Source organism: Pagrus major, chromosome 11 (assembly GCF_040436345.1).
Source record: "Pagrus major chromosome 11, Pma_NU_1.0".
NCBI lineage: Eukaryota > Metazoa > Chordata > Actinopteri > Spariformes > Sparidae > Pagrus > Pagrus major.
Genome location: NC_133225.1, coordinates 14,904,223 through 14,931,355, shown reverse-complemented (window position 1 = coordinate 14,931,355; position 27,133 = coordinate 14,904,223). Strand labels below are relative to the sequence as shown.

Here is a 27,133-nt window from a genome sequence, read left to right as displayed (position 1 = left end):
CATTTTGTCAGCCATTTCCTACACTGATCCATTGCCAGCGTCTCTGCACAGCACAGGACGCCCCGTCTGGCCTCAGCTTCATCTGCCCGGGTTTGGTAAACAGCAGCGGATCCTGCACGCACGGTCCCGGGTGGATGAGAGACAGTCTAGCGGGTCGGTCGGCACCCACTAGACCTCTGGAAGGCGCTTGGCCCCGCAGGACAGAAGCGGTACCAGTCACAGACAGACATGGCTTTGAAGATTGTCAAAGGGAGCATCGATCGGATGTTCGATAAAAACCTTCAGGATTTAGTACGTGGCATTAGGAACCACAAGGAAGATGAGGTAAAACGACCGACGAGCTAACACTGCCACCCGGAACATTTTGAAGCTCGCATTCATTGATGTCTTTCACGTCAACACATATTGCCGACGCCGTTGTCGCTGACTAGCTAGCTAACGTTAATAGCTAACGCTGGGTAAATTAACGTTAGGTAGGCTGGCCAGCTAACCCGCTAGCTAACGGATGCTCAAAACAGTCGTTTTTAGCGGCTAGTGCAAACACACAATGCTAATTTAACGTTTGTTAAACAACATGTTAGGAGTCGCAAACCGCTGCCTACTTTGTGGTAACCTTACCTGTCAGGGTTTTAAGCAAGGGGACTTGTTGTGCTGACAGCTAGCTAACCTGGCTAACTGACCAGTTAGAGGAAGCAGCTGGATAGATTATCACAATTCAGCAGGAGATTAGATACTCTTCTAGCAGAGATCATACCAGAGGATAACCACTGCTAATGTGACCACCCGTAACCATCAGGCAACTACTTGACAACTGTATCTGTTGTCGGCCTTTAGGTACAGATTAATTTGGGAGAAGTATAGAGGGGTTTACAGCGATGTTGTCATGAATCACTCAACTGCTAAATGGATGTTGTGGTGCTCTGTGTGTGTGAAAGACGCATTGCTTGTCCATCTTGTTCACTTTAATTGAAAAGAAGGGGGGAAAAAACAGCAGATGTGATCTGTCTGGGTGTTTTATATGAACATTGCATCCTATATAAACTTCATGTGAAATGAGTCAGCCAGTGCCTTCATTTTTAACACCCTGTTGGTGGTTGAAGCTGATGTCATCCCTGCCACAGGTCTGATGGTGGTGATGACAGGATGATCACAGCACCAGACTGAAGCTGGAGGAGGGTGGGATGGGCCATTAGAGGGCACTGTTTGGGGCAGCCACGTTTCCATCTCCCACAGCAGCCTGCTCCTCTCACAAGCTGTGTGTGTCGGCTATGTCTAACCCCATGTAAGGCAGGATCCCTGGGTTGTGCTCACCTGTCTCTAGCTGTAGGTCAGGTGTGAAATGTCGAGGTAGCGTGTCCGACTCTGAGGGCAGCTTTTGGGTTTCTGTCTCGACGTCTTGTTCTCATCAGAAAACCAATTTCCAGACAAAACCAGCAGATCTAATCAGCTGTATTCATGTTTTGCTTGGATTTTTTAGTCTCAGTGTCTCTAGAGATGAGGATCAGCTGTGTTGTTCGAGGCTATCAATCCTTGATCTCTTGATTCAATGTATGGGCTAAGCTGTTCGCCAGTGGTAACCCTACCTGGGTTAGCCTAGATAAGGTGGTGGTTGCCCAGTCAACAGTGGACAGTTTGCTGAAATATTAATACGCTGTGTGTGTGCGCACGCCCGAGTGTGTGTTGACCTTTTTCCTGGCCTGCCCACAGCTTCACATACACTGTTTATTTTTCATGTGTGTGCTAAGTCTTTGCTCGGTTCATTCATTCACTCTGCCTCCCACGCCTTTCGGAAAACAGCAGCCATATCGAAGAAAGGTGTGAATATGTCCTAAGGGTAATTCTGAGGAAGAATTTTAGGCTTATACGTAACGGGCATCTTGTGGGTGTAGCATTATTCACCTTCACTTCACTCGTTTCTAGTTGGGAGATTATTAGACCTTCAAGTGTATGTCCAGCTCGGTCAGTCTGCGTTAGTGGCTGAAAGATTGTCTTTGTTGGCCCTTTGACAAATATTTCAGTTATTTCGATGGGTTCTGAATTGGTCATTGAAAACAAGTGTGATGGAGAAGCACTCTGTGTGTGTCTGGTGACTGGTTGAATCCAGCCCCGCTAGCCACAGGAGCAGCAGCAGAGCTCAGTCCTCCCCCTCCTCGACCTCCTCCTGTCACTGTGCTGTCTCATGACTGCGCACACATGACCGGCACACACACTCACGCTCCACAAAGCTATATGTGTATGTGTTTGTTTTACGAGGCTGACCGATAGCTACAGGTTTAAATGTTTGAATGAAATGTACCTTCAGAAGAGCAGCTATGTTTCTATCATTCATTCAGGCGTGGGGGCTCCTGGAACAACACTCATTTGTTAAAATGCTTTAAAGGATGGTCGAGCTGATGAGTCACCCGTTACCTTATGACTCAAATAAAACAGCCTGTTTTTAGCAAATGTGTAATTAGAATGATACTGTTCAATCTTTTTCTCATGTTTTAATATTTTTTGCTCTGAAAGCGTAGGCAGGTTAACACTTTTTCAATCTGTTCTATGGTGATTATCTCATAGACAAGCAGTACCATTTAATGCGTATCGGTGATGGCCATCGGGGAGGGAAACTTTCTTGGTCAACAAGCCAAAGCCACATAACATATTTCAACTGCAACTTGGAAAAGGGGATCCATATTACGTATTTTATCTAGAGCCTAACCGATATGTTTTGTTAGCCATTATTATCGGCCGATATTGGCTTATCACAGAAATACATCCTGTCTTCATTACAAATGTTTGATAACCACATTTGAGGGATCACTGCAAAAAATGTGTGTCTATCAGCAGATGTATTGAAATCGGAATTTTTTAGTATCTGCCCCGAAAATCAAGTATTGTTCGATCTCTTAGTTTAGTATACTACCATATTCATATTAAACTTGGATTAACTTTGATCCAATGTCAATGACTCGTGACTTGGGTTTAATTTTTAACTTAAAGCCCAAAGTGAAAGGCCAACACCAGAAGCATACTAAGAGATGAAACCTGCATTACGGCTTTATAAAGTGTACAGCTCGACCTCTGCTAGCTGGTATCTTTGATAGCAACAACACACAGACCAGGATTTTCCAGCATGTTCCTGCTCTGGTGCTTGGTAGCAGGCTCCCACTCCGGATATCACTCCACCTCCTAATCTGATCTCGTGTGTTGTTTGTCCTTTTTCTCCTTTGTCTACCCTCAGGCCAAGTACATCTCCACGTGCATCGATGAGATCAAACAGGAGCTCAAGCAGGACAACATCGCTGTCAAAGCCAATGCTGTGTGCAAGCTCACCTACGTAAGATCTCTCAACACTTACTCTCGCTGTCTGTCACTTCTACTTGATTACAAAGGCACTGATACACATAGACACCAGCCAGTGAATGACTCTCAGTGTAAGCCCACCTCTGAGCCTGTGTCTTTATTCCTGTAGCACAAGCAGGGTTGTAAGGAAATGAGCATCTCCATACTGTATGGACTGATTGCCTCCATGCCACGCCACATTGATGCAGTAATTCGTGCAAAAGGAGCCAAGACCAAGTATTGAGTGCATAAATGAACATACTTTTCAGAAGGTCGACACATCTGTTTTATAAATCCTTTTTTTTGATTGGTCTTATGTAATATTCTAATGTTTTGAGATACTGGATTTTTGATTTTCATGAGCTGTAAGCCGTAATCATCCAAATTGAAACTAAAAAAGGCTTGAAATATTTCACTTTATGAGTAATGAATCTAGAATATATGAAATTTTCACTTATTGAATTAAATTATGGAGAAAAAAATGAACTTTTCCATGAAATTCAATTTTTTTGAGATGCACCTGTATGTTTTCTTTTCTATTCAAACGGCATCTTTCTGAATCAAAGCCCATTGTTTACGCTCAAGGCCTCATCAGGGGCAGATAGAAGTGACTAATATATAAAACAGGTACAAAGCTGCACCTGCATGTTTAATTTTATAGCTCAGGATTAGTCACTGCACAGCCTGATAGCCAGCGGCCGGCACTTATTGAGAACAGTGTACAATTTCTGTTAAAATGAAAAGCACTCATTCTATTTATAGCCTAGGCCCACATTTAGTTTTAGATGACTTGATGCAATTGGCATGGATCTGTGCTCACTTTGAGACCTTTCAGTTCAAATCATTTAGTCTCTCTGTGCACCATAGGGACATCATAGAGCCCCTCTCCTCTCTTCTCTGTTTATTCACCCACATCTCTCTCTATCTGTCCTTTCTTTTCTGTGTTACAGCTTCAGATGCTGGGCTATGATGTCAGCTGGGCCGCTTTCAACATCGTTGAAGTCATGAGTTCCTCCAAGTTCACATACAAGGTACAATTGGAATATAAGTCTCTGAAATGCAGATCTCAGAACGTTCAGCCTGATCACTTTCTGGATGAAACTGGCAATAGACTTTCTTTTTTTTTTTTTTGCTTTAATGGATCGTTATGAACTAAATGTTGATTGCACAATGTAATGGCTGTAGAATAATGACACCACCGTCATTTAGATAGGTTCCATATAAACCTCTCTTTGTGCTATTTTGTCTGCCACTGGGCACGAAATCTCTCGGGATAATGAAGGCAGACTCTCAATCCAGTCAGGCTGGCTGTCTGGCACCATTTCTGTCTGCTGTCACGTCTCCATTACAGACTCAATGAATGAGTAAAAATCACATTTTATCCTGTGTCGCTGGTAGTTGCTACTCGGAGGAAAGCAGAACAATAATACCACTTCGAAATGCTTTGGGGGGAAGGTTGTCTGTTGCCATAGTATGACATTATGACCAATTATTTTCATTATTGAATAATCTCCCCCATTATTTTCAAGATTAATCTTTTGCTCTATAAACATGGTATTATTCAGGCCTTAGCCAACCCAATGTTGAGCTCTGTCAAGTTTTCATCCTGACTCTGGAGCCCCCGGCGGTCCTGTTTGTATGTCGGTGTATGTTTGCTGACTTTTTTTCTCCTTTATGAATTTGCAATGGCCTATGTATTGCTATGTATTTATTTTTTCTTTTAATTTCTATTTTAGTATATTTGTAATGTATGTATTGTATCTGTTTGTATTGGGCTCTGGACCTTCATCTGTGTGTCCGTAATAAAGTAATTATGTTTTCTTATAAAATACCAGAAAATGGTAAAGAAATTGTTGTTGAGTTACAATAAGTCTCAAAAACGGTCCCTTTCTGTAGAATTAAAGTACATTTCTCCACATATATACTGACCCAAAAATAGCACAAAGAATAGTATCAGCAGATCCTACATACCGTGTTGGTAAATCTCCATGGAACTGCTGCAGGTTGACGAATGTTTGTAATAATATCTTTGATAATAGCACCAGTATATAATGCCTTCTGCCTGCTTCTCTTCCTACAGAGGATTGGCTACCTGGCGGCCTCACAGTGCTTTCATGAGAGCACTGATGTCATCATGCTGACAACCAATCAGATCCGAAAGGTCAGTGATTTTTTTTTTATTTCCATTCTGCACCCTCAGTGACTGTTTTTCATCCCTCGGCCAACATTTTCAGTCTAACGAACTGTTCCTATTTTTATCTTTTTGTTTCGCAGGATCTCAGCAGTCCCAACCAGTACGACACAGGTGTTGCCCTCACCGGCCTGTCTTGTTTTGTGACGCCTGACCTGGCTCGGGACCTGGCCAATGACATCATGACACTGGTGAGTCATGGAGAAGAGTTTTACGAACAAGGACTGCTCTGTTGCTTTTTTCCTGACACGATTTCTCCACTTAAGTTCTCCTGCATCTTTATATTTGCATTCAAGAGTTTGAACTGAACTGTCTGTACTCGCTTTGCTTTTTCCCTACTCTAGATGTCCCACACTAAACCCTACATCAGAAAGAAAGCGGTGTTGATCATGTACAAAGTGTTTCTGAAGTACCCCGAGTCCCTGCGCCCTGCTTTCCCCAGGCTCAAGGAGAAACTGGAGGACCCAGACCCAGGTATTAGGAAAGACACTGCATGGTAGACTCGGCTGGAAACGCCGGTGGGCCGGCGTTCTCTGTCACCTGAACCCCATGAATTATTCAGCAACTAAGAATATGAGATTAAGGAAGGCTCATTTGTAAAACTGCCAGGGCTTGTCTGGGAACTCACAGGACTATTTTTGTTGCACAGATAAAAGCATTTCACAGGACATTTATCTGGCAGTGGTGGTGTCACACTTGTTTACTGTGTCAGAGAGGCAATATTTACTGGTCTGAGTTTCTGAAGGGCTTCATTAATGGCTACTGTAGAGATTTTATACTGCGATATTGGAGCAGCGCTGTTTTGTAGCCACTGTACTTAATTCACTCTAACTCAGTCAACACAAACCATAGTTTTAAGCTTCAAGCTATGTCTAATAAACTGGTATTTTCTCCATTTGTTCTGCTACCTTTTTTAATCGTTTTTTAAAATTTATTTATTTATTTATTTGTTCATATCTAATGTATTTTCTCCTCTGTAGGTGTCCAGTCTGCAGCGGTAAACGTTATCTGTGAGCTGGCTCGGAGAAATCCCAAGAACTACCTGTCCCTGGCCCCTCTCTTCTTCAAACTCATGACCTCCTCTACTAATAACTGGGTTCTCATTAAGATCATCAAGCTGGTATGTCAACAGGATACAAGAAAACTGCCTTTTTAAAGTTCCTGGATCTGTGTAGAAATTATACACATGGTCTTATATTTCTCTGTCTACTATAGCAAAGAGATACACAGCAACATACTCTATACTGTGCACCACCAAGCCACGATTCTTGTTTGACACTCCCTGTATTGCACCAACCATGCAGGGATAAATCCATCATAAAAGAGGAATTGATACTAGTTCCTCTATCGATGTTTGCCTTAGTCAACCAAAAAGAAATGAAGTCACATGACTGGTTGCATTGCATAGCAAGTTGTATTCATGTGACCAGAGAAAGTGTCAAATACAAATTAAAGCACATTTTCACAATATAACTCCTTGAATCCATTAGTGATTATGATCAGACAGGAAAGTATTCAAGAGGAGTTTTAATTTTAGAAAAGTGTTAAGTCTGATGTAAGAGATATACAACTGTGTGTCACGGCATTTTCTATGTGTGTTTTACAGTTTGGTGCACTCACACCACTGGAGCCACGGTTGGGGAAGAAGCTGATTGAACCTCTTACGAACCTTATCCACAGGTGAGATGAAATCCTTAAATTATTAACTTTATCACAGCAGTTTGATCTGACGGTTAGATCACTAATAATCTGCACTTTCTCCGTTTCTTGCCCTGTCCTCCTCTCTCACAGTACATCCGCCATGTCTCTGCTGTATGAATGTGTCAACACTGTGATTGCAGGTCAGTACTGGTATTCTGTGTGCAATGTAGTGATCTCCTTCATCCTGAATGTGTGTTTGGTTTAGTAGTTAAAGCAACATTATGCGAGAATTGGTATTTTTTGCGACCTTGCTCCCCTGCGCTTAGTGCAATGCACTTATACACATCTGTCGTAAATATGGATATGAATAAGCTGTATACATGTAATATTTGGATTACTTCTGATCAAAAACTAGCGAGCCAACTAAACAAGCTAGCTAATATTACTTTCTAGTCCCAACAGCAGGAAGACCAGCTTGGCGTCTGTCTGACACCTTTTTTCTGCAAAACCTTTGCTAAAAACTAAAAGCCAGTCCGAGATTTACTGTTGTCTGGCCTCTTGTTCGGGCATTCTGTCTTTTTCATCAAAATGATTTTGAAGCTGTCATATTAAGGTTAAATAGTTACATAATGTTGCTTTAACAACAATATCAAAATCTTTAGCATCAAGTTGTTGCCTCTTATAAACAAATGTAGACTAATTTCACATCTTTTAAAGGTTTTTTTAAAAGTTCAGAATCAGGTCTAATATCTTCTTTGTTCCACATTACAGTGTTGATTTCCTTGTCCTCTGGGATGCCTAACCACAGTGCTAGTATCCAGGTAAGCCTGTGAGATCCACTTCATCTGCACTTTCATGTGATTTAGCTGATAATAAACCTTTCCACTCCAGTTGAACCAGAATGCATGCTTTCACCAGAGACACAGCAACTATCATACAGGCCAGCAAGACTCATAAAGCTGTTCTTGTGACTGTCACTAAAGCATGAAAAAGTAATTTTGCACCATAGTGTAGGCCCCATTTCTCCCACTTTTGTTTGTCTGCCTGCATGACAAGAATGAAACTGGTGTTGAAAAGGTTTACAGTGATGTTAACACCACACCCCTTCCTTCTCTCTCCGTCTCTCTCTGTCTGTATCTGTCTCTCCCTCCTCAGCTCTGTGTGCAGAAACTGCGAATCCTGATAGAAGACTCGGACCAGAACTGTGAGCCCTCTGTCAATGCCTGCAGTGTGTCATTTTCTCATTGTCTGCGTGTTTCTGGAACAGTTCACCCTTTTAGACGACAACAACGTAGACCCCCTGACTCTGGATAACTCGAACCTTATCACCTTCCCACTCTCAATTAAGTGGCCAGCTTAGAATACCATTTCACTTGAGTCACATCTACCCCTTTCACACATTAATCCTGTGTATGACACATGGAGTAAACAACATACAGCAGCGTTTTCCTGGTTTGTTGCTTCAGTCTGAAAGGGGTTTCCAGTTTGTGCTTCACAAACATAGGGCTTGGCTCTATAAATACACTCCCAGTTGAAGCGGAGCATGCTGAATCCAGCCATTCGAGTTATCTGGACACCCATACATAGATAGTTGTGTGTGTAGACCATAGACCTATGATGTTAATAGAGCAGACTGTGTACCTGTGGTTTTAGATTTTGTTAATCCTTACACTACGTTTGTTATTGGCTCTCATAGCTGCTTGGTTTACACTTTCCAATGCAGATAAGTAAAGTAGGTGAAAGATTACACCCTCTCTGGACCGTGAAGATACTTTGCTGATGAAATAATTAAGGTAAAGTTACACACATGAGGCTGTAAAGGCCATAATGGAAGTCCTTCCATCACTTTGCAGGCAAAATTTGAAGACATTTAAGTTTAATTAAGACGAAATGAATGAAACCAGCAGTGTCATTCTTAACGCTTTAGATGTTTTGCAATGTATGTCAATGACCATTAAGTCAATGATTTTAGTGTAACTAAATGCAATAGATTTATTCCTCTCTTGTGTCACTTTAAATTAATTTTCAAAATGTTCTCAATGAACAGAAATAATCCTGAAAAGGCATCAAGTGAAGACAAGAGTGTAGTAAACAATCTTTGAAATGTCGGCTTTGTCCATATCACATTTCATCGCTCAATTCCACTTTCTCACTGAGAGAAAGTTGCAGTTAAACTGCTCCTGTCATAGCAGAGGTAGATTCAGAGGCTGCCTCTCAGCGTCCGGTCATTTCTGCATACGTATTCACTGCAGTGACCAGCCTCGCCCCAAGGTCACTACCATCACACACTTATTGATCCAAGAACCTGAGAGGCGTTTGTCTCTGCCAGATTAGATGATCGACAGAAGGTCATGACTCAGCAGATTTCGGAATCTTTAAAAACCTGTTTGGGATGTAGGAAAATCTTCCGGGGATAGAGCGGAGGATGAAGCAAAACAAAACTACTGTGTCCAGTGTGTGTCTGTGTGTGTGTTGTACCGTGTGTATGTGTTTGTGTGTCCTTTACATTGTCCTGTATGTTTTGTGTTCCTTTCCTTTGCGATATTTAGTTTGTCACTTCCATACGATTTAATAGATTGTATATGCAACCAGTGAGGCTTTATAGAGTGACTAGATGTAATGTAGTGTAAACTGAATATACTTTATATACAACTAAATATTGTATCACATCAAGTCATGTTTATATATCAGAGGAACTTGATTAAGAAAATCTTATAAAGACAAACTTGTTGTTAATGAAGAGAATAATGTTCAGATAGAAATAAATATACTTTTGCTTGATAGGGTTCGGAGAGCTAAGGCCGGATGTATATCTGTATTTAAATACGCTGAGGCCATGTGTATTGATATTTTTCTTTAGTGAAGTACCTGGGCCTGCTGGCCATGTCAAAGATCCTGAAGACCCACCCCAAGTCAGTACAGTCTCATAAGGACCTCATCCTCCAGTGTCTGGATGACAAGGATGAGTCCATCCGCCTGAGAGCTCTAGACCTGCTCTATGGCATGGTATGTAGCAGACATATGTTCATACACATCAGTTTGTTTATATCAGCATTTTTCACTTAATTCAGTTTATGTAATGTTGCATACTTGGATTTTTAGTACCATATAATCTTGGTTCCACTGTCAGATTTTATTTCAGAAAATTACCTCAATTGTTAGAATGGTTGACTGCACAGTTCACCTGTCATTTGCACTGTTTTATGAGACATTAATTGTTAATTTACTTGATTGGTTACTATAGCTTTGTCGGGGGAATTGCACAGTTGCTGGCCAGCTACTCCATGGCATAGAAACAAGACAAATTCTGTGATTTATTCATTGTATAAGATTTTATGTGGTCGACTGTGCCCTCTTAGTTTTAAAGCTGTTTTGAAAATGTTCTCTCTGCCAAAGAAAAATTAATAATCTCTTTTAAATTCTTGCCTATGATCTGACTTTTGTTGAACTGGTGTGTGCTCTCCAAGGTATCCAAAAAGAACTTGATGGAGATTGTAAAGAAACTGATGCTGCATGTGGACAAAGCAGAAGGAACCACCTACAGAGACGAGCTGCTCACCAAGATCATCGACATCTGCAGCCAGAGCAACTACCAGTACATCACTAACTTTGAATGGTCAGTCTCCCAGCAGTTACTCGACACCAGCATCGTCTTATATTTAATTCCGACTTTGATGTTATTTTCCCCTCTGTGACATGTTTTCCACCTGTGCCTCTTCTCATCTGCCTGACAGGTACATCAGTATCCTCGTGGAGCTGACCCGATTAGAGGGCACACGGCATGGCCACCTCATCGCCTCTCAGATGCTGGATGTGGCTATTCGGGTCAAAGCCATCCGAGGCTTTGCTGTTGCCCAGATGGCCACTCTACTGGACAACGCCCACCTGTTGACAGGCAACATGCAGCGTATGGGCATCTGTGAAGTGTTGTATGCGGCAGCCTGGATCTGTGGTGAATTCTCAGAGTACGTCGATTTATCTCATTGGGATGTCCTTTTACATACTGGTGTAAGATGAAAGAAGGCATGAGCATATAAGGCAGTGAAAGGGAAGGTGAATGTTAAGTAATTCAGTGATCCTACATAAAAAATTCACGACAGTATATTGACAAGCTATCCCATGACCCCAGTTGCTTTAACAATGAAGCCAGAGGGAAATGACTGACCGCTTGGTTAAGATACAGCACTCTGCACATCTGTATTTTCTTCCTCTTTTGTCATCCAAGTAAAAACTAGCCCAGTCATGGCAGTCTAACCTGATTGACAGTTGACGCTTTAGTTTTCTTTACGCACAGCAATGCAAATCTGTCTCTAAATTAAATGGCCATTTTCAAAGCTCTTTGACACACTTGCTCCTTTTTTATTAACCTTCATTCTGGAAATTGCATCGGTATTGTGATTCAATGTAGTTTTTAGTCAGGCTTTCTCTTAATCTACACTGTCTTCTTAGACACCTGGAGAACCCGATGCAGACTCTAGAGGCCATGCTGCGGCCTAAGGTGGCCACGTTACCAGGCCACATCCAGGCGGTGTATGTGCAGAACGCAGCCAAGCTGTTTGCCACTGTGCTGAAGAGCCAGGAGGGGAACACAGACGGCACAGCAGCACAGGAAACGAGCCAACTGATGATAGACAGGCTGCCGCTGTTTGTCCAGAGTGCCAACCTGGAGGTGCAGGAGAGGGTAAGATGGAGATCTACAAAGTATAGATGCTTATTTTTTTTTTTGGCTTTGTTGACAAGTTTACCTACTAACTAGAAAACTGGTAAATAAATCTGCTAATCTTCACATCTGTCTCATCCCCTGTCCTTAGGCGTCTTGCATCCTGCAACTGGTCAAGTACATCCAGAAACTGCAGCAGAAGGACGTAGAGGTAGCGGAGGAGGTCAGTGCTCTGTTTGCTGGAGAACTCAACCCTGTAGCCCCCAAGGCACAGAAGAAAGTGCCTGTTCCTGAAGGGTGAGTTGGCTCATTAAAAAAACACTACATTTTAAAATGATTTGTCATGATGGTAAACCCACTAGCACTTGTTCATAACTTTGAAGTGTAACTGACTTTCTTTGTGCAGTCTGGACTTGGACGCCTGGATCAACGAGCCTCCATCTGAGAGCGAGTCTGAGGATGAGCAGCCCAAGGCTATTTTTGCAAAGGAGGAGCCTAAACACTCCCGCCCCCGTCGAGAAGAGGTGGATGAGAAGGAACTGGCGAGGGTAAGCTGGTTGATGATTGTGGCATTTCCAAATTGAAAAAGAAATTTAGTTTTATGAATGGCATGAGTTTCTGTGTTGGGTGCGATGATGTTTGATGTCCCTGACAATATCTGTAGTCTTAGCAACTGCCTTTTTTAAGCAAAGCTTTGTAAAGTCACGATTGTGCTATGTACTGATTTATTATGCCGTAAAACAGAACATAAAATTCACTGAAGCAGATCTTATTCCAGGTTTCTAACCAAAAACCTAAAAAAAATATCCCATTGACTGTGAGATGAGGGAACTGAAAGTGCAAAAATGCTAAATCATGTCCGGGTTTTAAGACTACACACTTTGTAGTAGTGTGTTAAACACTTACCACTGTTTTTTATTGTTCGAATTATTTTTGTCTTAACTGTTTCTATATGAACCCTTTTAATTGTTTTAGTTTTGTTACTGTCTTATGAATACATTTTTTTGTGTGGATTTGTATGTTGTAGTGTAATTTTATTTTCACCACATCTAACTGGAAATAGTCAAGACATTCATATAAGATGCAAAAATTGGACATAAAATCTAAACACACAATCATGCGGTCCATATCTATTTATTGACTTTCTCTGAGTTCTACTGTAAATCTGTCTTCCTATGTGGTTCCCCTTTCATGCTATAAATGAGGAAGGATTTGCCTTCATTGATTTATTCATGCAGCTGTTTTTTCCCCCCCACCTCCCAGAGGAGAGAAGCCAGGAAGCAGGAGCAAGCCAACAACCCGTTCTACATCAAGGCCTCCCCATCCTCTCAGAAGGTGTGCTTACCCAGAGAACACGTCTATGTTGAATCCAGTCTGCTGGACTTGACGATGAAATGTATGCGATAACAAACAGTGGTATTAAGAGCAATTAATGCTTTATATGGATGTTTCTTCTGTGTAGGTGTACCAGGAAGCACCGGGAGTAGAGCACATCCCAGTCGTACAGATTGACCTCAGTGTGCCTCTCAAAGTCCCAGGTGAGACACTGTTTTAAGACTACGACAAAACCGTTACTTCACTTAATTTATAGTGAAATCAAAATGGCTTCAGGTGCAAAATAAATGCTATTTTCCCCTTTTATCGTCATCGGTTCTTACTCTGCTGATTTTCTTTTTTATTTGTCTAATTATTAAAATAAAACTGCACACTTTGCTTTCATTCGCCCCACAGGTCTGCCCATGTCTGACCAGTACGTGAAACTGGAGGAGGAGCGTCGGCAGAAAGAGAGGGCAGAGAAGAAAAAGAAGGAGAAGAAAAAGAGGAAAGAAAAGCGCAGCGGACGAGGGAAGAAACATGATTCGGGCCCAGAGAGTGAGGAGGACATCACACCTGCGCACCAGGTCGACATTGTTACCGAGGAGATGCCAGAGGTACACTTGACACTTAATTTAACTTGATTTGACAGGCACCCTCACTCATAGTATTAAAAGTATATTTGATTTCAGTTTGATTCTGTACACTACACTACACTTGAACTCTACATAAAACTGTAATTTACTGTGAAAAGATGGAAGAGACATCCGTTCACCTCTCTGAATTATATTGCTGTTTACACATTACTCTGACCTCTTTATTGACCAAAGCATAGCAATTGAGATTGAATGTGTCTCAGTCAGAATTAAATACCTTATTATACCTATTGCTTGTTTAGTTTGTTGGGTTCTCAGCTCTGAGACTCGAAGTCAATATCTCAACAGATGTCTTCACATTTTGTGTGTTGTAGTTAAAGATTTATTTAGAAAGTTATTAACTCTGTTCATTGATTTCACCTTCTCATTACTTCAGAATGCCTTACCCAGTGATGATGATGACAAAGACCCTAATGACCCTCATAAAGCCCTGGACATCGACCTGGACAAGTGAGTCCACACCATGTAGATCCTAATTCTACACATAATCAAGACATTTGTGTAAATTAACTCTTGATTTAAGCACATAATGTAACCTGTCATTTGCTGACTGAGCTAACCATCCAGATTTAGAGCTAAGCAACACTGAAGTCGAATCCTCTAAGATTTCTTTATAATCTGGATATTTTCTGCATTTATTCCTGACCTAGTTCCTAGCCATAATGTCACAGTCGATGAGACTTGGCCCTTTCCCTCCTCTCACTCTTTCTCATGGCGTTCTGCTTTCTGCTTCCTCCTCTCTATGCCTACACACACCCATTTACTGCCTCTTTGTGTGGGCAGCTTGGTGGAAGCGGCTGCACGCAGGTGAGTAGCACCTCAGCCAGAGGACCTGGGCTCCGACTTCACATGGATTGCCTCTCTTTCTATCTCTCTAAATAGCTGTCTTGCTCCTCCCACTAACGTAGCTGTCCTTTCTTTCCTTGTTTGGAGTTTGCAATACCTGCTTCCTCTTTTTGCTCTTCTTTCCCTGTATTATCAATGTCTATTGCTCATTATAGCCTAAAATAATATCCAGTATGCCTTTGCTCTTACCCTGCTTCTATAAGCTTGACAATATCAGCAGCATATCACTCTGTTCCTGTACTTTTAAGGAAGAAGAATTCTCATAAAAGAAGATATCTCTTTCATAAGAGTTTCTTAGTGTCATAGAAATCATTTTGACTGCTGCTGATGTTCTCAGGACTTATTCTTTCACTACTTGCCCTCCTGGAATAGGTTCCTAAAAGCATTCTGACTCTTGTTTCTGAAAAGATCATCAGCATCACTGTGCTTTAAGGAAACTCATCCTAGGGGTTAGGTAGTACAATTGTTTTGCTCTCATTTCCAAGGTCCTACTCAGTAGAGTTTGATAGACTTGCCATGCCTCCAAATTCTCACCAGCTGTTTTTTAAGTGGATGCTCCCTGCCTGACCTTGTTGGAAATAACATGCACATGTGCCCTTCATTGGTTTAGATCATTTGAATTGTACAAGGCTTGGCTTTAGATTAAGAAATGAAGAGTAGAGATTGTGCAGGAGTTTTTGTAAACATCTAGAGGAAAATGTAGTAGTCATACATTTATATGCCATAGCTTTCATTCACTGACAGCTGTCCTCAATAGAAATGGCTCTCTAATAGTTTAAACATTATTAGTCAGATGACTGACTAATTTGGTGGTATTAAAGCCTGCGTCCTTCGTCAGTCTCAGGTCAGTTTCAGGGTTTGTCTGATGTCTCTTTTGTAGAACAATCCTAGAAACTACTGCATATATTAGACATTATTGTCATGTATACAGACACACACATTCTATGAAAGCTCCTGTTTCTGTTTCCTATAGTAAATGAATACAAGGTTTGTACACACAAGTGCATATATAAGTGTTGGCTCATGCCAGTTAAATCAAATAAGTGTCATCACTTACACAGGTATTTCTTAAGACATTTCTTAAGTTTTTCTATGTGTTTTGTCCATTCATACACATGTAAACAGCATTGTAGGTTACTGAAAACGGAGCTTTTGGAAAACTCTTCTGAGGTGACAATATTCAGAAACAGCGTTTTCAGTGTTGGACGGGCAGAAACGGAGATCTGTGGAAACATTGGAGCAGGCACCCACGTTTTATCAGTGTTTGTAGCATCATTGGTGTGTTTGAACCCAGAGTACATGTTATGATATTGGAGTATATGTGGAGAAAACGTGAAGAAACACACTGTCTAGTAATGTTAAAGAAAGTGAAAAACACATAAAGCACAATGCGGCCTATTCTGGGCCGAGACCCATCAACCAACCAACAAACAGACACGGGTAAAAACAGTACCTCCCTGGGGAGGTAATAAAGACCGATAAAACTGTACAAGCATTATTATCCAGGCTGGGGTTAGTGACATATATCTTTGTGTCTTTATAGAGAATAACCAGCAGAGGGCTGCAGTGCATGTCATTACCTCTATAAAGGGTCAGGCATGGGGAAATAAACTTGACAGCTCATCAGTTCAATATGGAGGAATGTATTGGTGTAGTTTCTAGCTGTCTGGGAATTCCCAATGCTTCTAGCTCTGTTGGAAGAATGGCTTAACTCAGTGCTTTGAATGAGACCTGGCTGCTGCACAGTGAAGAATATGCGCCTGAATACAGAGGATTGCTGCCCCCTACAACCCTTGTTCCCCTTTTCTAACAGATGAGAAAAAAAAAAAACAGGAAGTTCAAAAAATGTTTTCCAGATGATGGCACTAACTCCGAGTGGAGCATCATTACCTCGTACATCTTCATCAAAACAAAGTCAAATTGTGAAACTGTGCATGTTTGTTTATCCAGGCCACTTGCAGACAGTGAGAAGCTACCAGTCAGGTCACACCGTGCAGCAGAGGCTCCAAAAAGCCCAACCGAAGATGGAGATGCCGCTTCACAGGAGCCCAAGAAGAAGAGCAGCAAAGAAAAGAGAGAGAAGAAGAAGGATAAAGACAGGGACAGGAAGGTGAGGATATCAACAGGATTATTCTTCTGTCTTCTTGGAAACCACGCTCACCTCATTCTGTCGAACTGATGAAACCGCTTCTAAAAACCAGTAAATCATTTTTATGAAGCTGTCTCAGTAAGGGGAAAAACAATAAGGAGAGCTGTCAACCATGATGACATGATGAGTCAGCGGTTGAGGTTCCCAACCTTATTGTGACATGCAGCTGAATTTATCCTCTTGTTGTTTTGGCAGAAGAGCAAAGAAGAGAAGAAGAAGAAGAAACACAAACATGAAGAAAAGGGGGAGGATCTTCTTGGGGGTGAGGCAGAGGAGCCTGTGGTCCAATCAGAAGAAACCAATGAGGTGGCAGCACCACCCACCTCTACTAGTGCTGAGGTACGTCCTTACAAAAGGGTGGAGCAAGGCTGTTTCCTACCTAGCAACAGAGATTATGTTTTTTAGATCTGATTTGACCCAGAATTCTGATCAAATTAAATAATCTAATGTAAAATTCCTGATTTAAAAATGGTTTAAGAATATCATTATTCTACAATTTCTGCTGAAAGGTTTACATGCCAACAGATATCTTTGATCATTGTCATTGACTCAACGCTCCCATTGCTTCTTCCCAGCCCGTCTTTCAATCAGCTTTAGTGATCAAGTATCAGTGTCCTGGTAGCTGACTGTGCGGCCTCTTGCCAAATACTTGATTTATTCATGAAATAGAACAGTGTAATCTCTGTGTCCATTTTCATGAATAGTAGAAAGATATAGAACCTGTTTGGCCCTCACCCCTCTCACCTCCTCGCACTCCTCTCCCTCCCTCCCTTTTCTAGGTTTCGGATCTGGATTTCTGGCTCTCAAACGCTCCAGTGCCCTCTAACACCCAGGTTGAGTCGCCCCCCTCTCTCTCTCCATCTCTCTCTTCTACCCTCATCTCTACGTCCCTCTTTCATAACTCCCATGTTTTATATATCTACCTCATACGTTGGTTTTTGCCTTACGTTCTCCCTCTATTGCCTCTTTGTTTGAATCACTTGTTTTTTTTTTTCACATCTTCCTCACCTTTTTGACACAACTTCCTCTCTTTCACAGGTCACAAACACTTTCCTCTCTCATTCTTCAGCCTTCCTATATTTTCTAGCATGTGTGCACAGTATGTGTGTGTTTGTCTCACAATGCCAGTGGTTCTCTTCCTCAGCTTTTGTTTTGCTCGCTGGGTGTCGTGTCGGTCTTGAGGTCAAAGTAAATGTTGTTGTTGTTATCGTTGTGTCAGTGGTGGCGACGAGTGAGCGGAGGTTGTCTGAGGTTCCCTGGAAACTGGTCTGGAGTCAGTTTCTTGTTATTCCTGTCGTCACCACATGTGTCTTCTGACTGCTTCCTCCATGATCACATGTTGCTCGTCTTTGTTTCTGTTTGACCTTTTCAGTGTCAGAACTGTACACAGTGAAACACAAAAATTCCTTGAAGTAGAAGTGTTAAAGGTAGCTTGTGGAATTTTTGGACACTTGTGGCACTGTGGAGCATTGTCCTTGTGAGTAAGTCTCTGATTTGTTTGCACACGCACGGATGCACACATTGGCAGTGCAATACCCAAATTTCAGCTTTTTTGCTGATCGACATTTGATGTGGTAATGTAGCCACACCCTGACAAAGGCAGTGAAGAAGAAAGCCGCTAGTTATTAAGCAGCAATGTAAACAATTCTGAATTTTTGCAGATATTTTAGGATATGCATTCAATGTTTGTTAAACCTCAAGGATGCATAACTGACTGTAAACAGAACTTTTCCTTGTTTACAAGATAACTCTAACTTGCTCTTAAGTTATAATAAAACAAATTAAAATACTGCCCCTTTTTTTTTTTTTTTTTAGAAAGGCACTTCCTTTATTGTTTGAGATCAAGGAAATGTTACCTTTGAACACAGCCAGGTCAGGTGTTTCCAGTCTTTATGCGAAGCTAAGCTAAGCTAATGCATTGCTAGCACCATGGTATTCGGTGGTATTGATTCACACTGGTTGCACTGGTGCGCCAAACTTTTTTCATTCAGGTACACGACAAAATTTCGGTGCACCCAACAATACATTTTAATTTAATTCCTTAACACATCATGTAAATAATTATAAACAGGAATAAAGGTGAAAACACATGCTTTTTTAAATCACAGCACATGCAACAACAAATTACATTCACTTTAATTGCAAGGCAAGTGTATTTATATTCAGACAGAAGGCAATTGAAAGTGCTTTACAGAGACATAGAAATGCATTAAAATAAGATAATAACACATTAAGAAAATTTAAAAGACCTTAGAAACAAAAAGCAAAAGTAAATAGTGTAGGCACACCTGACAGATTTTTTGGTGCATGTGCGACTTAAACAGTGGCACCCTCGAGCCCTGCTTTCCCTTGAACCATAAAAGATGGCTTTTGAAATTTACAACTGTTGTTAGCACTGACGTTGCACTTTTGGGTGTTTTCAGTAAAACCAGGCCTGTCGGCCATATTAACTTCGGTTTTGAGGAATTTGGTTTTGAAACGTGTGAGCTGTCAGCCCCAAAGTTAGAGCACTTCTGACCTAGAAACAGGAGAAGACATTCCTCAACATGTCAATGTGGAAGACTTGTTTTGCTGTCAGAAGAGCAGAAAAGATCAGAATTGCTTCATAGGGAGCTACATTAGTATATACTGTACGTCGGCAGTTAGTAGAATCCTGTAAATCAGGCTTTTTTAATCTGTTAGCAGCAGCTAGTGTGGCTGGTTTGTAGAGTCGATCCAGCAGTCCCAAAGCCACTGCCCATGTACAGACACCTACAGACATATACCATACTTGTTGGCTCATTTGCGGTTCAGCTCTTTTGGTTGGTTTTTAGTCTTGCATGTAATGTTCTCAGTGTAGTAGCTATGTAGTTATGTTTGCGGTATCACAGAGCTCAGTAGGTTGCAGCTGATCATGAATGACGTTTTTATGAATGGCTGAGTGGACTCACTAACTTCACTTACCTCTATTGACACAGAATTGGCAAACACTACTGTATGTGTTCCATGCTATGGTTGTTCACTGCTAATGCCGTAATGTGTTTCTGTGGTGGTGGTGGTGTGTGTGTGAACAGGAAACAGCAACAGTAGCAGCAGCAGAAGCATCCCCCATGCCCGAGGCCACCTCTGGCACGGCGCCAGACTCTGAGCCCGATGAGCCCAAAGACACCGAGATGGAGGAGACTGTGAGTCACCACCGATGATGCAATAATTATCAAGTAGAAAGTCAGGCTGCAGTGCTAGAGACTCCAGTTCACAGTGACCTGACAGGATGCAGATTATTGGCAGCTCTTATTCTCGCAAGTTTGTGTAAATGATGTATCAGAGACCTGCCAGTTCTTCTGTGGTCTCTGGAGGAATTCTACTGGCAGCTGTGTTTCAGTTTTTAATCTCCTTGAATTTCTAATCATTTGTCTCCATTTTCCTTGTGGGTTTCCAATGTTAAGAAGTCCTCCAAACACAAGAAGAAGAAGCAGAAAAAGGAGAAGGAAGAGAAGGAGAAGAAGAAGAAGAAGAAGCATCATCACCATCATCACCACAGTGATGGAGGTGGAGAGGAGTCGGTGCAGAATGGCACTGTGGAGGAGGAAGAGCCTCTGCCGGTCAGTGTTTGTCATCAGCGTTGAATAATCAGCCTTACCTGCTCAACCTGCTTTTAATTTATGTATTGATAAAGTAGCATCCTTGCGTCATTCTGTACTTTCCTCTTGATTTCATATTGTTATGAAGCTGCAATTAAGTTAATTCTGAGCGAAGGCAGTATCCTTTCTCATCATTCTGATCTCTACCCTCCAAGCACCACTGTTTAAAACCCCTGGCTGCTGCAGACTCTCTCTCTCTCACACTCACACACACACACACAACTTGCTTGTTATGCATCAACTAGGTAGAACCAGCTCCTGTTTCCTAGTTAGCATACTGAGTGACAGAGAATGCCTGATCTGACCTGAGCTCGTCTCTCCTTTCAGCCCATGTCCAATTACTGCCTGCTGGCTGAGAACTCCTACATCAAGATGGTGAGTGATGGCGATTGAAACGCTGCTACCTTCACCAGTGGGTTCTGAAAATTCATTTTTTAATTTTATTTGGTTATGATAACATTTTATTCTAAAGCTGTGTTCAAACTTCTCCAGCAGGAATGTCAAAGCAGCACATGAATTTGAATGAAAGTGTCAGACATCAGATTGCGTCAAGAATTCATCATCTACCTGATTTAATCATATTAACATTCTTTCATTGACTTGACAAAGCCCACTGTAGCAATGTGATTGTGATGTTGGACTATATAAAAATAGAATTTGATTTGACTGTATAACAGGGATGATAACAAGGTTTAAACTATAAATATCTTTGCTTGCTAGATTACAACACACGCTTTTGAGGGATAAACATATTTGATCATCTGATTGACCACATGTGACATCTGCCCTTAATTGACTCGGTTTTTGGGTTGCCACTGTGTACCCATCTCTGCAATAATAAGTCAAATGTTATAACCAATAATAAAATGAACTTTCCCGTAACATTTAGCCAATTCTAACCTTTACACCTCTGTGTACACAAATGTTGAATCGGGCATGCTAATTTCATGTTTAGGCTGTTGATTAATGCAAAAGTTATCTAAGGTAACAGCAGCATTAAAAAAAAAAAAAACAATGTATGCAGATCTCTCCTTTTCTCTCTTTCTTAAAGATGATGGAGGATGCTGATGAGGTACTTCTTAAAGTTCTGTCGGTGACAGAATATTAATTAATCTCTTTTCTAGCTGCGTTTCTCTCTGTTGCTGTTGCTCTTCAGACTTGCCTCTGGCAGACTATGTGAAAGTTTCTAAGAATGATTCTGTTCTTGTGATTTTCTTCTTGTGCTTCTCAGACTGGTTTCTTGGAAACAGTGATGTGTGCTTTGATGTTGGTTGTATGAATCAGATTTGCTGTGTATGCCTTCTCTAAATAGTTCAGTTTATAAAACACCATGAGCGAGGTTTAGACATCAGTTTCATCAGTAATTCCAGGTGTAAATAAATGTATTTAAAAATGAAAATAATTTTCTGTTTTCTTCCTCTTCCTAAGGTGTACGACATCCAGGGAAATCTTCAGGATGGCAGTCAGGTGGTGGTGTCTGTTATATTTGAAAACAAGTGTGACAGCTTCCTCAAATCCATGGAGTTCAACGTCCTGGACTCCCTCAACTCCAAGCTGCAGAGGCCAGAGGGGTCGGGTCCACATGATGGCCTAACCGTCCCCTTCCAACTTCCACCTGGTCAGTGATTATCTGTAAAATGCAGATCTTTAATAGAAGGTTTGATTTCCCAACAAGACACATGAACAAATATATTGTGCATTTTGTCATTGTGTTCTAATTTTTGAGTTATCAAATGTCAAGTTTTCACTAATTTTACAGTTGGAAGCAGACATCAGTGGGAAGTTCTTTGTGTTAAGTACACTGAGATGTCAGATCTCTTTAAGACCTCACTTAATTGTGAACTTTGTGCTTCAGGGGTCTCCAATGAGGCGCGATTTGTCTTCACTGTGCAGAGCATCGTTATGCCACAGAAGCTGAAGGGAACCCTCACCTTTATAGTAAAGGTCAGTAGGAAAACACAGATATACACTCACAAAAACAAACTTGGTTTCTTTTTTCATATTTTGCTATCCTATTTGGAAGCTATGACTGGTTTCAAATATTATTATCTAATTATGATTTCTTAATTTTTTTTTATGCTCTGACATTGTGAGGACGGGTAGCAACTAATTAAACAATATTGAAAAAGGGGAGAATGTCAAACATAAATCAGACTGGTTGGATCTTGTGGATCTTGTTTCCATTTTGCTGATTCCACTGATGTGTTTAAACATCTCAAGGTCAGCAGGGTGGTGCAGTGGTATAGAAACTGTGTACTTCAGCATTGACCCTTCACCCAGATCTCTGTGCAGGTCTGCAGGCCGAGGAAGAATCAATCAAGTGCCACGTTACTTCATCGATCACCTGCATTTGTTGTTGTTTTCCTACAGAACGAGGACTCCTCTACTCATGAGAAACTGGATTTTAAACTGCACTTTACCTGCACCTCCTACCTAATCACTACTCCTTGCTACAGGTTGGTGATTTAAGTTTCTGTGTGAAAAACCTTCCACACTACATAAAAAAAAGGAAAATGCATACTAGCAATTTAATTCTCTCCAGGACAGTCATGTATATCCGAACAGTTTTTCCCCTTTGGTTTTATGACTGTGTGCCTTTATAGAATTCTTTTCAGTAAAGGAGTTGTAGTATTTGCAGTATGGCTTAAGAGTGGTGTCCAAAATGTAAATGGGTTCTCCACTGGGCACCAGGGATAGGTTTAGTAACTTTCATGTCAGTTCACCCATTAAAGTTTTCCATTTTCTATGTAAAATTGGAAATGTATGATTGACGGTGGCACTAGGGGAAAGTCACCAGACACATTAAAGTGTCTCATCTGGGGACCATGAATATCTGCAGTACATTAGGCAAACATTGGCCATTAGTTTCTGAGTTGTCTTCGATCTTTGTCATGTTTTGGCTGAGGAGTAATTGAAAACTGAGTTTCTGTTGCTTTGTTTTTTCAGTGATGCGTTTGCGAAGCTGCTGGAGTCGGGCGACCTGAAGTGCAGCTCCGTCAGACTGGAGGGAGTCAACATGCCCTTCCACCACCTACTGGCCAGGATCTGCTTCCACCACCATTTCTCTGGTACATAAACACACAAGGCCATTTCCTATTGGTCTCAAGTGAGAGACTTTTGTCCAGAAACGTCAGGGTAGCAGATGGGTTGGGCGTTCCATATACAGAATTTAACAATACAGCGTTTGTCAGAAACTTATGACCATCATAGGAAAGTATTGGAAGTCCATTTAGTATGTTTGAAGTCAGCTTGCAGCATTAAATTGTGCAGGCTCAGTAAGCCCCACCCATGTAGTAAACCATGTAATTTACAAGGAAAGTTGAGAACAGTCTGATTAATGATGATGTGCTGCTGACACTTCTGTTCTTTTTTGTCTCTCTGGATTAGTTGTGGAGAGAATCGACTCCTGTGCCTCAATGTACAGCAGGTCTATCCAGGGTCACCATGTCTGTCTGCTGGTCAAAACTGTGAGTGAACCAATGAAACACCTCCCGTATCCTCTGTGATTAAAGGAAAAAGTTCACCCAAAAATGGAAATGTAGTCATTATCAAAACACATTTGACACATATTTACACCCTTGATGCACATGCGACTTGTGTACCTACTTTAAATGAGGTGCGGGCTAATGCGTTTAGCTGAGCAGCTACAGTGAAGATACAGTGAGTAAAAAATGTCTGAATGTTCATTTTTGGGTGAACTTTTCCTCAAAGTTATTCATAACCATAACCAATTATTTTTTGAAAAAAGGGTGCCCATGGGTCCTTGAAATTGCTGAAAGTTTATGAATTTGAAGGAGAAAATTAAGGCCTTGAAAGTTGTTGAAAATAGAAAGAAATAGACGTGGGTCATTGGAAGTTCTTGAATTAATATATTTTGAGCGATAATAGAAATTGAAGTTCTTTTGCCTTCTTTTTTTCTTTTTTTTTTTTCACATAACTGTTAGTCAACAGGCTACGTTCTGCTCTCTGCTTGTGTTTCTCCTGCACAATAGAGATGTGTTCAGACATTGTGTTCAGACATTCCTCTCTATTTTTAATTGTTGTCTGTGAGCTTCAGCTAGTTCTCATTATGATAACTCTCAGTGTTGTATTGTTATTAACCTTGATCCATGTAAGACCATAAATTTGATGTTGAAGACAGTGTGGGAACCCTGTGTATAAAAAAAAATGGTATTTTAGAATGTGACCTCGATATTCTCTCTGTCTCTCTCTCCTTTATCATTCCTCCCAGTCTGGTCAGACAGTGTCCATTGACGCTAAATGTGACGAGCCGACGCTGCTTGGGAATGTGCTGGATGAGATCAAGCAGACCTTCTCTCAGTGCTGATTGTGTCCGACAGCCCCAGGGTGCCCCCCCGACCCCTCCATGCCGCCCCCTCCTCCCTCGCTGAAACACAACATAATCATGTTACGAAAACACTGCGGCTGGCACTTTCCAGTATCGCCCTATTTATTAGTCCTCAGATTCGCAAGATTTCTTTCCCCTTACCTTCTTCTTCTTCTTCTTCCTCTTCAGTGTCCCACACTCTGTTGTTCCTCTGCACTCTGAGCTCTGTGGTCACTCCCCGACACTTGATGTTGTTTTACAGACTCACTGTGCACATGCGCCGTCTTCTCTGCAATGCAATTTAATTTTTCAAACCTCAGCAGCTCACCCTGTTCCTCCCTGCTCCGACTCTATACTTAGCTCCTGTTTCTGGATGCTCTTTGCCGTGTACCCCTTCGCCATCCACTCTGTCGGCAATTCAGTCTGTGACAGTCATGTAATGTAATGTTGGCAACTGGACTTTTGCTGTTGAATTGTGTTTTTACTGTGTTAAAGGTTTTTTTGTCTTTTGGTTTGTTTTTGTTTGTTTTGTCTCTTTATTTTTGTCTGAAGCCTGTCTGCGCCTTTGTCTCACCCCTTTTCTTTCCGCTCACTAAACATCTGTGTGCGTGCTGCTCGTCTGTTGTAGGCCTGGAAAAACCATGTGATTGACTCTTTCTGTATGGTCCTAGCTGGGGGGGTAAATGGGGACTCTAAACCTGCTCGCCCACCACTGACCTGGTGCCTGGACTAGACCAGACACTGAGCAACTGCAGTGAGAACAGAGCAGAGATGAAACCAAAGCTACATATAAGGCATGGGTTTTACACTTCTTTCCGAGCCGCTGCCCTACTTGCCTTTTGGCGAGGCTCAGAGCAGATCTGCTAGTGTTAGTTCAACAGAATCCTTGTGTGGCGCTACGGGTGATTTGTAGATGCTCTGTGCCTTAGCCCTGCAGTCTGACCTACTCCAGCGAATCATGAGTCTTGTAGAGCCCAACCTCCCTCCCCCAGTATATCCGCTCCGTGTTCAACTGTGCTAAGCTGCAGTTTGACCCCCCAAGCACTCCCAACATATCAATCCTTTCACGAATTGAAGACATGGGAGTCTGAAAATGCTTAGACAGTTTGCTGTCGGGCCAGTGCCGCCTGATCAGCGTCCTCTTAAACTCACAGATGGTTTAGTCGGTTGTATAGAAGATGTTATATTATTGTAATACAAAGAAGGATACTGTTATTTCTATGAAACTGCTATGGTGCTGAGGGCACTCATGTTTGTTACCAAATGGTAAAGGTAGTGACAGAATAATCTGGCCTAAAGAGAGCCATCCATGTTACATCACTGTCCTGCCTCCTTTGACTGGCGAAGGGACGACAAAGTTACAATATCAACCTGTCTTTATTCTTAAAACCAGCTGAATATCAGGTTGCTGAAGTTCTCTGTAAGCAGAGACTGTTGAATGGTTTTAGGTTCCCTTTCAATCAGTATTAGGCGACGTGGCCTCCACTGTAAAGAAGCTTCCACTCTGTCAACAGCAGAAAGCAGAAAGAAAGTTTTGTCGGTCTTCATGTGAAACCATGTGAAACCTTTACGCCTGTGCCACTTGGATGTTTGCATCACAGTAGCTGCACCCGGGCTGGCTGACACCCAGCTGGCGTGTAACCAGATAAACCCTGATGTTCCTTTCTCCCTTCAGAAACTGCCTTGCCAATTTTTTCTTCATTGACATGTAATAATGATGAACATGAATGGCTGTTTTTTTTTAAAAAACAAACAAGAAATGGCCTCCTCTTAGAAGACTCTCAGAGGTACTTGATGTTTTTAGTTTGTGTCATTCATGTCTGAGGTCACTACGCGGTCCAGCACGACTTAATCCAGTAGTAGCAAGATAAAAACTGACTCGGTAGCGTCTCTGATCATAGTTACTGGTAAGGCCCTCTTCACATCTGTCTGCTATTGTAGATAACTATGATAATGATGTCTGTGACCTGAAGATCAGGTCAGCCATTCCATGACATCTTCTGTCCAGTAGTAGAGTCTGAATACACATGTGATCAGCTGTATTTCAGGAATGTCAATAGAAATAAGTATGTATGTGTTCCCTGTTCCTGAAAATGACTGGTATTAAGTGAAACTGAAAAAACAACCCCTCTAATCATACGTCGTCCTAATTCTGATCATTTTTCCTGTGCATAATATTTGATTAAAATTTGTATATTGCATGATTAGGAATGTACACTTTTTATTTCCCCTTTTATTTTCTGTTGCATCGACATGCTTACACAAACAAAAACTTGTCATTCCATTTTGTCCTTTTTTTCTTTAGTTTTTTTTAATGAAGTTTACTTGACCATTCTCTATTTTTGATGGTATTGTGTTTTTATCTATTCTAAGTTCAGACAATTAAAAAAAAAAAAAACAGTGAT

The 27,133-nt window shown here is 41.4% G+C and overlaps 1 protein-coding gene across 6 annotated transcripts; it reads left to right on the top strand.

Moving 5' to 3' along the window:
* Positions 1-12: 12 nt before the first annotated feature.
* Positions 13-27,132, top strand: ap3d1 (adaptor related protein complex 3 subunit delta 1). 6 transcript variants are annotated; one of them, XM_073475912.1, is made up of 35 exons: positions 13-324; positions 3,224-3,319; positions 4,275-4,355; positions 5,405-5,485; positions 5,599-5,706; positions 5,860-5,989; positions 6,496-6,635; positions 7,122-7,195; positions 7,307-7,356; positions 7,928-7,977; positions 8,312-8,360; positions 10,017-10,162; positions 10,624-10,772; positions 10,891-11,121; positions 11,606-11,837; positions 11,968-12,113; positions 12,223-12,364; positions 13,080-13,151; positions 13,279-13,354; positions 13,548-13,747; positions 14,163-14,236; positions 14,570-14,593; positions 16,583-16,742; positions 16,980-17,120; positions 17,561-17,614; positions 19,835-19,945; positions 20,207-20,362; positions 20,729-20,776; positions 21,453-21,473; positions 21,830-22,019; positions 22,257-22,345; positions 22,772-22,857; positions 23,348-23,469; positions 23,789-23,868; positions 24,633-24,825. In XM_073475912.1, exons 1-35 carry the CDS (start codon positions 229-231, stop codon positions 24,726-24,728), a joined length of 3,801 nt encoding a protein of 1,266 aa, XP_073332013.1. In that variant the 5' UTR covers positions 13-228; the 3' UTR covers positions 24,729-24,825. The 6 variants fall into 6 exon arrangements, with proteins under 6 accessions (XP_073332013.1, XP_073332012.1, XP_073332015.1 ...); XM_073475911.1 differs by having other exon boundaries at positions 16,977-17,120; XM_073475914.1 differs by lacking the exon at positions 21,453-21,473 and having other exon boundaries at positions 16,977-17,120; positions 24,633-27,132.
* The last annotated feature ends 1 nt before the right edge of the window (position 27,133 follows it).

Bases quoted from the DNA above. Each gene is read 5' to 3' on its own strand.
- ap3d1 (XM_073475911.1), top strand. From the start codon at position 229: ATGGCTTTGAAGATTGTCAAAGGGAGCATCGATCGGATGTTCGATAAA. The intron at 19,946-20,206 runs GTGAGTCACCAC...TCCAATGTTAAG, and splicing joins ACACCGAGATGGAGGAGACT to AAGTCCTCCAAACACAAGAA. The intron at 21,474-21,829 runs GTACTTCTTAAA...CCTCTTCCTAAG, and splicing joins TGATGGAGGATGCTGATGAG to GTGTACGACATCCAGGGAAA.